Genomic DNA, 14,416 nt, shown 5'->3' on the forward strand with positions numbered 1-14,416 from the left:
TCAAAAAATGTCCGATCATTTCAACTAAAATCGGTACTTTTCAAAAAAATATTACCAAGTAAGTCTATGAGTGATTTTTATAAAATAGATACCATAAGATGCAGAAATGTCCGAAGTTAAATTGTTTATTTGGCCATATTTTTAGTGAGGTTCTTTTTCATTATTGAATGGGTTAAACACAAATGATTTTTTTTACGATTTTACTTTGGTTAGAATACATAGCAAACTTTACCGTGAGTCAAGCAATATTTTTCTTTGTGTTCACCTCGTCAGTAATTTAAAATACATATATTAACAACACTATGTACCAATATTCTTTTTGGAGGCAAAAACAGTCAAATATATTCAACGAAACTATCTGACACAGTGAGGGTTTAGATTAGGGGCAACGAGGGGGGGGGGGGGGGGGTTGCATTTCTTTGTTCTGTAATTCTTTTAGCCATTCTTATCTTTTCAGCATTATAAAATATGCTTATACTTTAAATTATGTGCCCCTTTAGAATTTGCACTACACAAATGAAATCGTTTATCAATTTTGTTAAATTTCTGATTGAAACGAAACACAGAAAAATATAAATATTGTAACTTAGCTTATTTGTAATAATTTGGATATATGGGATAACAATAAAAATTATTTAAGCAGTAGATTAGATGAAATTAGTTATATTTGATCTTATCTTGTTTGTAATATATGAGGAAATAGTAATGAGAAGCTAGCGCTGAGCATAAAGTTTTATAACATATACAGCATTATTAGTTATCCGACATAAAGAGTTATCTGGAATCTGACAAAGTAAAAAATTTATTACCAGAACAGGTTAGATTTATTATTGATAGCCCATTATAGAAAAAAATGCTTATCAATATAATCGTTTTGAACGATTTAAATTTTTTATTAACTTGAATTCGTAGTGAGAGAAAAATAGGTTTTCCCCAACCCCAAAAAAAATCAAAAACAATGTCATCCGTCTCCGAGCATCTAAATATATTGGTTTTTTTTTTTTTTTTGTTTTTTTTTTTAAATTGGAATGTATTATGGATCTCTCAAATATGAAACTGAGGACGTAGGAATCATTCAGGCGAAAGAGACGTTGGTATTCTGCGACTCCCTTAAAATTATCCATAAATTTTGAAATTATAAAGAAACTAAGGTTTCAACTCCATTAGACAAAGTTGATCTTCGTCTGCATGATTTGGCTATTTATTCGGTTCTGTTTTTTGTGCATGCTTCGTTCCAAAAATCTAGAATTTTGTCGGAACTCTTTCACGAAATTTCATTGTAACATGAATGGTAAATTTTCCTTTGATCTTCTGGTGAGTTAACTCGGTTATTTTTAGAGGATTGCGTTAGCTGAATGATTTTATAGTTATTTCACTCTCCAATCCCGCCGTAGAGAACTTCTCGTTTGAAAAGCAAAGAATGGGAGGAGCTTAAACCAGTGCATTAACTACCATCTCAAAAGTTGTTAATACACAGTCTAGCTCCACCTCCTTGGGGTAGTAATTAGGGAGCAACCATTTGAACTTCATGGGGGCTATGTTTTTTTGTCGGAAATTTGTTTTCGCAAAAAGCGCGATCAATCTTATTTAGTTTTTCAACGCTTTCAAATTTTTTAGGTATGGGGAAAATCTGGATTCAGAATTTATTTTTTGTCATCTGCTTGACCAGAATAAAAAGAACTGTTCATAAAATCTGGGATGAGAATATCTTTTTATAAGAATAGGAAACATACCCCCCCCCCCGGGCCCCCACATAAAGTTCTATTTTCGTGTATTGGACAAGCTTCAAACATTTGTCCCTGGACCTTACATGAATTCGACACGCAATCAATTAACCGATCTTCCCCAGTTTTGGGGAACGAAAGAACATTTTGATTTACCTTTATAATTGGTATTAGGGAGTATGTTTCCTTTTTATCACAACGTCCTTTGAAACTACAAGTCTTTTTTTATGTTTTGATTGCAAATAATCAAATAATCATAGAATAAATTTTTGCATTAACCCCCCCCCCCCCCCCCCCCTTTCCTTTTTTTCTGTCCCAACCACACACCCTTTTTCAAGAATTTTTGGGAAGAAAAATAAATGACTATGGAGTATGAATCAAACGGCAACAATTCTTTGAATTTTAAACGTACCTTTTAGTATCGTACAAACAAATCCAACTGACATTAATTTTCTGAAACCAGTTATGAGGGGGAGGACAGGGGGTAACCTTCTCCCTTCTCCCACCCCTCTTCTCCTTTCTCCTACCCCCGTTCTCCTTTCTCCCATTAGAATAAAACATCTCCTTTTGAGATATTTTTTCTTGAAATATTAAAAAAAAATTTAAAAGGAGAGATATTTCATTTTTTTCTCCTTTCTCCTACCCCCTTTCTCCTTTCTCCTACCCCCTTTCTCCTTTCTCCCACCCCCTTTCTCCTTTCTCCTACCCCCTTTCTCCCTGTCTCCCTTACCCCTGTCCTCCCCCTCCCAGTTATAGTATCAAGCCACTATTTGATTGACGTATCTAAAAGTGCAGAAATGTTTTATTGGATAGGGTTTAACCTTTAACAGGTGTTAAAGGTTAAACCCTAACCCTGTAGCCAATTAATGTTACAAATCATATATAGACACGCCTTACTCATTAATATATTAAATCAACTCAAAGCTACGCTTTTCGTGAATTAAATAAGTTAATTCGTAAAAGGCGTGCTATATATATAACTTGTTGTAATTATTATTGACACAATGTAGGAGAAGGATGTAAGGTTAACTAAGTCTGCAATAGTGGACGAAAATACCGATGCTTATTAATGAACATAATTTGCATGGCTAAAATCATTGAACCAGTTTTGATAAGGACCAGTTCAACATTTCATTCCACATGATATACGTATATCAATATTTAATTCGGTATGCAGAAAACGCAGAGTTGAGTTATTTTGTCAACTTTACTTTATATTCTCTCTCTTTTTTCTCTTTTTTTTGGGGGGGGAGGGGGAGGGGCATTATTCTCTATATCTGTAAACCTCATTCACAACCTCATATATCTTGGGTTATTCCAAATAAATATCTGGTATTCAAGCGCCTATTAATGGGATAGGATGCTTAATACTATAAGAGTATCCACAAGTAGAGTTTTGGTGGTCTCTTTTAAAAGTCGGTGCATGAGAATATTATGCTACAACCAACCAACAAAAAGGGTTGCCTACTAAGTATATAAAAGCTAAAGAATATGCAAAGCATGTAATTTTTACAACGCAGGAGTTCGGGTTAAAGGGGTTCCCAACCGTGAATATTAAATAATATATACCGATTTGATTGGCCAATAAATGTTTTAACACACGACGCCATCAATTTACGTAAATATTTTGGAAATATACAGATGATATTTCGCAATCCACTGCTCCTAGGAAAGTTTCTTGTAGTGTTACGTAAAGCGGGAAATACGCGTTTATGTAGTTAAAAATTGGTAATTTTTAATTATTAACTTTTTTTACATTTAGGCTTCTTCCTTTTTTTCCTAAATTGTTACATTATTTGGAGAATTGCGATTTAATGTTATTTTTTTGTATCGTTTCTATCAAATTTTATTTTTATATTAAAACTAGAAATTGATCTGTTGTCTCACAAGGAAACAGCTGTTTTGACGTTTTTTTCCAGAAAAAAATCCTAAATTTTCTAAAAACTTTTCACCCACATTTTGTCGGCTTCAATTCAGTGAGCAATATTGAATTTCATGCTAAATACAGGAGCTTACCAGATTAAATTAACGCGACCTATTAAAATAGTCAAAACAATAAGTTTTTCAGTATTCCTATTACAATTGAACTTTTTATATCAATTCGAAATTTATGTCATGTTGATCTGTAATATATTTATTTGTATTAAAACTTGACCAACTTCTTAAAATCTGACAGACCGTACGCGAACAGTCCGACGTATGCCGTGTATTTTGAAAAAGTACGCGTACGGTACAAATACTCATATGGTCTGGAACATAGACATCTATCTATATTGTTGAAAACTATACTATACTATGTTGCCTTCTGGATGTCCTTAGTTTGTCTTTGTCATTTGGTTGCTGTCTTATTAACGTATAACCTACATTTCCAACAGTTTTGTATAGCTAAAACGGCTAATGAGTATAGAATAATTGTCTTTCTTTCCCTAAATAATATGCTTAAAAGAAGAAGGACCGAGGAGAGATGTGCACAGGCACTTGTTTCGAGGTCGACTTTCCATATATATTACATATTGATAGTCGACCTTCCCGTTGATAGAAACAGGTGCATGTGGCGATGTCCCTAAATAAAAAAAAAATTAAAGTAAACAGAAAAAAATGCTTCACTTTTCAATCTTTAACTTCCCCTCTCGCTCCCAAATTTTTTTTCTACTGTATTAATTTTTGAAGACATGTCGCATCTACACAAAGTCTTATTGATCTGCAGCTTACCCCTATTAGTTTTGGTATATATGATCTACATTAAATTCGATTCAAAAATAGTCACTCGAAAGGCATATATATCTAAATAGTTGCAATAAGTTCCATTAACCACGAAACTAATTACAGTCAGATATTTATTTCGATATTCTTATTAAAATACATTTCTTTTTTGGCCGAAATTACAAAAAAAAATAATTATTATCTGGTTTGACTGTGAAACACTGATTTCAGATTTATATTGTACACATAACTTTAAAAATGGGAATAAAGCATCCTTCTTTAAACGTTTTATCGATTACCACTGTGCCTGTAGTGATATAATTATAAATAGATTTCAGAACGCGGACGTGATAGAAAGCCTATTTATTAAATTGTGAAGACGTACGCCGGTGGGAAATAAGATGAGTAAACAATGATTGATACCTTAGATTTGCATTAAGTTAGTTGCTTGAATATACAAATAAACAAACGAAGAAAGACTTTAAGTGTAGTTCTATAATATTGAAGATTCTTCTTCGTCTTCTAACATTTGAGGCACGATTTGAGGCATCTTGACAAAGAATAAAGAACGCTGCAGCCATGTTAGATGGATTTAAAATTTATTTTCGTAGAAAAACTACGATGGAGTTACGACTGGGTATAGCTGTAGTAAGTTACGCCAGGATTTACGCTTTATTTACGATCATCTTAACTTACGACGGCTTTGTGAAACGGCTGTAAATCCTACGATTTATTTACGATGGACTTACGATGACACGTAGAATTACGAAGGCTTTGTGAAACGGTACCCAGGATATTATTATTGTTGTCTTCTTTTTTTAAAAGAGGGACGAAAGATACCAGAGGGACAGTCAAACTCATAGATTGAAATTAAACTGACAACGCCATTGTAAAATAAAAAGACAAACAGACAAATAATAGTACTTAATTATGAATATGTATGTAATTATTCACTGATGCTATTATATTTGTATATGTAAATTCTGTAAGCTGTATTGCTTCTGAATAAAAGACTATTATTAAGACACATCATAGAAAACTAAAGACTAAGCAACACGAACCCTAACCCAAAACTTGGAGTGTTTGGCAACCATTTCAAAAAAAGTAGCCAACTGACAATTTTATAGTAATATAATATCGTACTTAATATATATATAATTTTTTTCGAAATTCCACATCATATTAGTAGCAAATTAATAAACCTATCTATCAATCTTTTTGGAAGCCTATATTTGTAGATGTTTACAAATTTTTCGATTTTTTCTTTAATAAAAACGGATTTTTTACCTCCCCATCCCTAAAGTTTAAAAATTACCGATTAATTTTAAATATGGTAAGTCTGTGTCGTGCTAAATGCTTATCATTTCAAATGCGCTCTTGATTAAGACTAAGCAGCCATGGTATGATGATATTGACTGTTTATTTCTGATAAAACTGCCTATGCAAAAATTAGCATTTTTTTCGTTATTCAAGTAACTATGTGATATTTTCTAAAATAAAATGGTTATGTCATATACCATACTTATACTTTAATAATTGTCAATCGTGTATATTTAGTACCATTTATAACACGTCATATTAAGTAAACATACCCTTGTAAAAATGGCCGCTACAAAATTATGTTTCTTTCCGAGTACAAATGTTGCTAATTCTAATGCTCTCAACATTAGTTTCTTAGCTTCTAACATGTCTTCTTTCTGAATGTATACTGTCGATAGACCAAGCAATCCCTCACACAACTATAAAAAGAAAAACTTATGCTATGTTATTCTATCATCGAATATATAGAAGCCATCAATTTCCAGTCCGAGTTACCTTGGTATATATATATACTCATAAAAGGTCACATGGTAATTGAGTGTGTAGGGAAAGGTAAAATCCAGGGTTAGCTTGCTTGTTAGTTGAACTATTAGGTTAGATAAACAATCCTCCTTTAGGAGTAGACTAGTCCGACAGATAACCAATCTATTTGTCTGCAAGACTAGACTACTTCGAAAGGAGGGTAGTATACCTAACCTTAAAATGACACCATGGTTCAGCTTACAAGCAAGCTAACCAAGGATTCTACTTTTTCCTACACAATCAATGAAATAGGCTGTACACATTTGTTTTTAAAAATTAATCAAGAAATAGTCAATGAGCATAAATTATATTAAGTAGTTACAAATGTATAAATATTTACAAAGAATTAAGATAATAGCAGATACAGTATATAAAGAACAAAAAAAGATGCACTTTGTTTATTGTTTCAACCAAATAACTGATAATTGTAATTCAGAAACTTGATGTGGACGCAAGACATTAATTACCTTATTTTCATTAACATACCTGTAGTTTTTGTGTTGGTGTTGTAACCCTGTTCTGACGATTTATAGCATCAATGTACACCTTTACCGCCTTATCATACTCGCCAAGTTTGCTGTACACAGTACCTAGTTCATGTAATCCCTATAAAAATGGACAAAATATTTTGATTAAACAGAGAAAAAAATAGACAAATATATAGAAACAGTTACAAAGTGTAAGATCTTCTTAATTTATGTATTATACAAGAAATTATAAACTTGTCCTCACTGGCGTTTCATTTTTGTTTTATCAGATTTTAGGTTTTAACATACTTCAAAATATCTTACTTATCTAGGTCTAGAAGCAAAATAAGCAGAAGAAAGGGGATTATAATTTTCTCACAATAAAATTTAATTCCCGTGTAAGACTCTCATCAATTAATTGCTGAACAACAATGTTGCTGTTTTTAAACTTTTGATATTGTGCAAGAGTAATTGCATTCTTGAAATTATCTTCATAGAATACAACTTAGCCAAGTAAACTATATTTTTTTTTAGCTTTTTTCGGTTCTATTAGCTCTTCAAAGTCTGGTCTACAATTTGTATTTACAAATAATTTGGCATCGAGCATCACTAAAGACACATTATATTATAAAACAGTTTAGTACAGTAAAATCGTGACCATCGAATGTTATTAGAATTTGATACAGCAAAACTAGATTTAGAATTACGCTGCTTTTAAAGCTTCATTGATTGGTATTTCTTAATCAGAATATGGCTGCAAAACAATAAATGAACACAATTTTTAAATAGAAATACCTTAATAACATCCGGGTGTTTACATCGATATTTCCAAGTATGATCATGAACATTGTACACCACAGTCCCATGAGATTCACCATAGTTCAGCTCCAGCTGTTTAATCAGTGTTTTGAAAATCTTCTTTGCTGCTTCCATTATTCCAATAATCAAAAAGAAATTTCCCAATCGACTGTAAAACAGATTTTCAATTCCATCAAGCATCTTAATAATCTCAAATATAAGTTTATCAATTTCAAAATAGCCTCTGTATCCAATGTATAAACTATCAATTGAAAATGAGTGTTGTCGTGGATTTTATATACTTGAAAAACTTGTTGAATATTAAACCTTAGTTTTAATACTGAACAAATGATAGCTGCGCGATATGCATGTCTAATAATTCGTCTGCATTTAATTTCCTTACTGCTTTTGTTGGAGTTTATTTTTATTAAACTTTTTCGGTGTTGATGTTTGTTGAAACAGATATATATTGGTTTGATGATTATGTTTTGTTTATGGCCTGATTGATTCCAATTGTATGATTGTATACGCCCTTTTGAGACATCTGGAATGTTAAGTCATAATATAACTAACAGACTTCAGTTATGAGTCGATGTTAATCTTGAGAATCATTTTAAATAAATAGTCCAAAAACCAAATAAAGAAGAATCTGTCTTGGGACACGGGTGTGCCCGCTCAAGATTTTAAATTTTTCAAATGAAAAGAGGTATAACTATAAAATGGTAAATGACTCACTGCCCAAATTCTGTGTACATTGTGTAGTTTTAAACATTGAGTATGATTTTTGGAATAAAATACGGATGAGACAACTAAACTTAGAGTGCGGAAACTGGAAACATTGCAATTATCAGAGTTATTAAATGACATAACTCTAGAACGGTTATTAAAATATAGCCAAAATGTGAACCTTTTCTGTGGGTTCTGGTTCGTAACATTGTGTATGCATTAAAGTTTGAAGAGAAAAACGTTCGTAAGATTGTGGAAACGAACAAAAAAGCAATTTTTCCAAAGTCTTAAAGGGTTAGTATTCTCTTTACCTGTACAGTTTGCAGTAATATGTAGAATTTTGCATAATATCCTCTTTGGGTATCTTTTGAACCTTTGACATGTATGCTTCTTCTGACAAATCGAATCCACCAAGCTAGAAATCAAACGAATAGTTTGTCATTATTGGAAAAAAACCTGTCAGACGTTAAGCCTTGTATAGATAATGCATTTATTTAACTGATAAATTGTGGGGTTTAAATTTAAGGCATTACATTTTGAAAATGGAATTACATTTAATTAAAGGTATTACATTTTATACATGGAATTACATTTAATTTAAGGTATTATATTTTGTACATGAAATTACATTTAATTTCGATAGCATTTAATTAGAACCTTCCACGTATTTTTAATGATAATCAATTCCAATCTTTTTTATCGTGTTAATCTATGAAAAGTCATTACAGACCTTATAGGAAATCTATATATTATTTGTTATTTGCGGTCATATTTGTATATTTTCTTTTGCTTTTTAACATTTGTGTATTTTTAAATGACTGGGTGTGGAAAAAACATGCAAATATTTGATTTTGTATTGTTATACTGTTATGATTTTGTGTTTTTGACGCTTTTGTCTCTCAAATAAGACAAATCAATTTCAACTGAAATAAAGAGGATCAGGTGACCAGGATTATTACGAGAAAACGACATTCAAAGAAAACAAAACATACATATTTTTAACCTGTTTTCGCACACATTCTAATCATTTGTAGACTTATTCTCCATTGGAAATCACTAAAGAGCAAATTTCGAATGCGCTCAATACACAATAGCACTGACGTGCATTTCGGTTCAAATATTTCAATTACCGTTTTCCAAGCTTTGATCAACTCAAAAATTCCATCCTCATTGTCCGACAATCTATAGAAGACTTCCAGATCTGTAATTGTTTCTTTAAGTCTGTCCAACTGGCCTGCTTTGGTCAGCAAGAAAGGCAATTCTTCTACCTAGATGATATTTTATGATTTGTGAAAACTTTAAAATGCTGCGTCATCTAAAAGCTCTCAGCCTGTATAGAATTTATTGAGCTCATATATATCGTATTACGTCAATATCATACTATAACAAATTTATCTTACCGACTATCTTCACATGCGGCATTTAGACTACTATCTTATATTAAATGTGTTTCCCACGGTTTTTGTTTATAACCGGATTTGTTTATGTTTAATCGATTTATAACTATTGAACAGCGGTAAACTTCTCAATCTATTTTCAATCGTTCATCATCAATTTCTTCATGTGTTGTTCTGGGAAATTGCGTCACATATATCCTCAACGCCATGTTTTTTAAAAGGGACATATATATTGAAATAAAACACTCACACTAATTCCATATCAAATATACAGGATCCCAACGTGTTTGCTTTTAACTAATGCTATTTCATAGGAGATAAGGTGATTACATCTATTTCATTTTAGCCTACAACCAACCTCTACTAAATATATACAGATTGACAGATAAGATGAAGCAATAAACGTACGCAGTAATTTAAATTAACATTTCCCTGATACTTTGCTTATGTTGCGAATTGATTGTTATATTAACATAAAATTTCAATTAAGGGTCCTCATCGTGGTCCGCGATTTAGTCATGTCAATTTCATACAAAAACAATTTCAACGACGTTGATGAAAAACACTACGTTTACGTACAAGAATAACACAGTGCAAGAAAATATCAATTTATGTGTTCTCGGTGAGCCCTTATTTCGTCTCTGTTTCTAAATCTCGTTAAAATTCATTTATGTTACTGTGCTGCAAGAAAATTTAAAAAGTTTTCGTTATGAAGCCTGTACAAGCAAACACTTACAGTTCTGTCACTGGTTTTCTTGGCTGCATGAAAATCAGCGAGACAGAGATAACCCTTGACTTTAGCTTCATGTGTAGGAATGTACTTCCTTTCTACAGCCTGTCGTAGATGATCGTGGAAGAAATTCAAGATACCATTCCTATTCACCAAGTTTTCATACAGCGATATATAGAATGGAGACCAAATAGCACTCGGTATCTATAATTCAATTTAATTAATAAGATTGTTATGCACTGAAAAAAATGTACATATCATAAATAAAGCCATCACATAGGTTCCAGTAATGCCTAATAATGTTTGAATCACTTAATGTTTAAAGGAGGATTTTGTGGTGAAGGATGTTTGAAATTTGAAAAACAATAAAACGATATTTTCAAATTATGTGGTAAGTAAAAATATGATGTAGTTATGGAAAATTTGCAATCATTTAAGATATGTTTTGTTTAGCAATGCAATGTGACTTACATCTAACAATTCAACCAGCTCTGACTCAGACATTCCTCTGTTGGAACACCACAAGGCAGTGGTAGCATCACGTACCAGATCTTTTCTAAAAAACAAGTAAGAGAAAATTTGACAGTTGAAATAATGTGTTTAAGTTTGTAAAACACCTTTTCTGTAAAACAAGGAAATGAAGATTAAAAGTTGAACTGTTTCAAACAGTGTATCAGCTTTCGTAAGTATGAAAAATAAATGATATAAGGCAATGTACCAATAGTTTGGCATAAAAGTCTTAGAGTTTGCATAATGTATCTATGGACACATCTTTCCATTTGATTAATATGTATTTTAAATATAAATATGAAAAAAGTGAAACAATCGAGAGAAAAAATATCGACCAAATTTAAGACAAGACAAATATGACAGCAACCATTGACAAAGATTTTCATGATCCCGAATGGGAACATGAACATATAGAATGTTGTGGGATTAAACATGTTTATAAGCTCTCACCTAGCCCCTAACATGGGACAGTGGTGTAACATCAAAAAAGAAGAACAGCCTGTCAAAATCAGATTAAAATACACCTTGAGAAGAAACGTTGCAACCGAGATTGAGAAAAAAGGTACAAGTGGCATGATCTGGAGAGGCTAGCAAAAAATCAGAACAAGGTAGAGAAATATCGTTATTGGCTTATGCTTCACCAAGGTATAACATACTTAAGCTATTGAAACCCAATTTATGACCATTTGTATAGGTTCATATTGATTAACCAAAATACCTTGGAGTTTGTCCCTTCTCGAATTCCTCTTCCAATCTTTCAAGGATTTTGGCAAATAGATCCTGTGGACTTTCAGCAGATAAATACTCGGAAATTTTGTTTGTTAGTGTTCTAAATGATCCAAACATACGGACCTATAAAACGAAAATAAGCTCGATGTAATAGTCCTTGTTTAATAATTAATTTATAAATCTATACTACGGCTCTCTTTATATACTATAAGAGAAATTGCGAATTTAAATACGAAAATTATTATGGTTTAAATGACAATATTTCTCGTTTGATAACACAAGTCATGTGTCTGTATCGAGTTTGTTTCAATAAAATATGTTTGTTAAGACTAAATAGGTTGATTAAATTATATTTTTTTTAATTTCAATTTACCTTAATATTCATTATTATTTGATTAACCTCGGAGTTCATTTCTTTTGTTATAATTTATTCTTGTTTACGAACATTTTAAAACAGACGAAACCTTCAAGTTGAGATAGAATGGATAACGTTCCAAAAAAGCTGGACATATCTGTCATGTAGTGTAAAAAGCCGGAAGTTTTAGTCTTAAAATGATCAGAAAATTCTACCTCGTCCAGGAGAGATTTCAGGTAAAGTGGATTGGATGTCTGTTTTACATTGATGATCATTTCTTTTTGTTCCGTAGTCAATGTTTTGCCGTAAATTCCTTCCAAATAATCAGTGATGATCTGCATTTTCTGTGATTCTTGAAGAGGACTAACTCTCATACTTGGAAATCCAGCTTCAATACAGGCGTTCATTGCCTGTAATATAATAAAGTGAATGGTTTCGATGCTACATAAGATTAAACTCTATCTCGTTTTGGCTTGAACAACCTGATTGTTATGTTAACAAATGTGTTCACGTTTTTTTCGATTCGCTTAAGTCTTGTTTGTTACCTTGGTATATATTTAAAATCGATTATGGAGAGTTGACATTGGTACACTATGTTACATTAATTTATTATATTTATTTCTATATTTAAGCGCAAGAGTGCTCTTTGTAATTGTTTGTATTTTGGCAATGGTTACTACATGTGGTTGTTAAAATTTCACCAGCAAGTCCATATTTACACTTCTGAAATCAATACAGTTCGCATAAATTTTATTTGTTTTTTTTAGCAAATATACCTTTTGTAATTGTCATACATATTACAAACGTCAACTTACATGACGTTTAGCATTTGTTATCCTTGCTTTTATTTCCATGTTTAATATGTTTTACTATTAAACGGTAAAGGCAATGGTAATGTCTTAAACAAACCTGTACCATGAGAAACGTATAAAGTTAATCCTATTTGTCTTTTCAGATTTTTATATAAATATGTATCTTACCCTGCCAGGAAGCGTAGATATCAATAGAAAAACATTGGGAGGAATTTCTGATGGTATCCACAACAAATCATGTTCAGTACTTTCTGTAAAAAGTTAAATATCAAAATTATTTCAGCGTTAAATATAGAAGATATAATAATCTTACATTACTACGACTATGGCATCTGTGTCGTTTAGTTATTAGTGGATAGTTGTCTTTTTGGCAATAACACTGCATCCTTTTATTTTCTGGGTATACTTAGTTTGTATTCTATCCCTCTGAAGGCAGAAATTCATGGATGATAAAGGTTCTAACAAACAGTTTCAAAGTGTTGCTGGTGTAACATTCTTTTCATAAACCGTCCGACGTTGAATTTGGTTTTGCAAATTTTAGGCTTACAGCCACACACACTATATCAGCCAATAAATTGCTGAGACATATACATTTCAGTCCAATGTAATGAAGTCATATTAATAATAAAACAAACAAAAAAAGGGCAATAAATAAATATTTTTTGTGGGTATGTGACGTGATGTGACCTATAGTTGTTTATATCCTCGTTCAAAGTAGGGAAGTTGTCTCAAGCAAAATCATATAACATCTCTTTATTTTTATATTAACGCAGTCGTCATTTCATCCTTCTGTTGAAAGGAGGCAATTTTGTCTATATGATATTATAAATATTTTATAGACAAGAATAAACTATGGTTGTATAATTGCCAATTTCTATGAATTAAACGGTGAATAATTATCATCTTTTTTTTTTATTGAAAAGCATTTCGGTTTCCTTAACTCATCTGACAAATTAATTTTAATATCACTATAAGCAATAATTAATGCAAATATCGCAAATAATATCTTTTAAAGCTTTATTAAACTTGGAAGATGAGTTTTACTTTATAACATTCAGGTTACAGGAAATTCAAGAACTTAAAATCGTATTAAATATAATTATGTCAACATACCGCCTACTCCCGATCCATCATCCAATTGATTTACAGCATCAAAAACTATGACACATTTTGTTAGAGATCCTGTCATTCGTAGCCACTTCCCTATTTCATGTACTAGTACTGTATCTGATGAAGGAATCTGCATGTCAAAACTAAAGAATACTTTCATCTCTTCAAATAATCTGTAATACAAAACAAAATATATTTTAAAAGTTGTTTATCTATAATTATAAATATTTGATTTTTTTTCATATTGTATGTACGTACATTAAGCAGTAAAACATTTTAAGGGTTGATTTTTTTTCATTTGGTCATAGTAATTTAATCAAATAGTTTTAGGTAAGGTTAGGTCCCAGGTTAGGGGAGGGTTGGGATCCCGCTAACATGTTTAACCCCGCCACATTATTTATGTATGTGCCTGTCCCAAGTCAGTAGCCTGAAATTCAGTGGTTGTCGTTTGTTTATGTGTTACATATTTGGTTTTCGTTCATTTTTTTACATAAATAATGTTAATAATAAGTT

At 31.5% G+C, this 14,416-nt stretch overlaps 1 protein-coding gene across 1 annotated transcript in view; it reads right to left on the bottom strand.

Annotated features, from left to right (window-relative positions):
* Positions 1–14,416, bottom strand: part of LOC139524509 (uncharacterized) — a 62,868-nt gene that overhangs the window by 3,389 nt on the left and 45,063 nt on the right. The window contains exons 22-32 of the mRNA XM_071319329.1: positions 13,907–14,076; positions 12,962–13,044; positions 12,197–12,391; positions 11,616–11,749; positions 10,859–10,943; positions 10,394–10,591; positions 9,391–9,528; positions 8,572–8,675; positions 7,532–7,703; positions 6,756–6,875; positions 6,020–6,166 (exon numbers count right to left, since the gene is read on the bottom strand). Coding sequence (XP_071175430.1) covers positions 6,020–6,166; positions 6,756–6,875; positions 7,532–7,703; positions 8,572–8,675; positions 9,391–9,528; positions 10,394–10,591; positions 10,859–10,943; positions 11,616–11,749; positions 12,197–12,391; positions 12,962–13,044; positions 13,907–14,076 — 1,546 coding nt within the window. The remainder of the gene's footprint in view (positions 1–6,019; positions 6,167–6,755; positions 6,876–7,531; positions 7,704–8,571; positions 8,676–9,390; positions 9,529–10,393; positions 10,592–10,858; positions 10,944–11,615; positions 11,750–12,196; positions 12,392–12,961; positions 13,045–13,906; positions 14,077–14,416) is intronic.

Source organism: Mytilus edulis, chromosome 5 (assembly GCF_963676685.1).
Source record: "Mytilus edulis chromosome 5, xbMytEdul2.2, whole genome shotgun sequence".
NCBI lineage: Eukaryota > Metazoa > Mollusca > Bivalvia > Mytilida > Mytilidae > Mytilus > Mytilus edulis.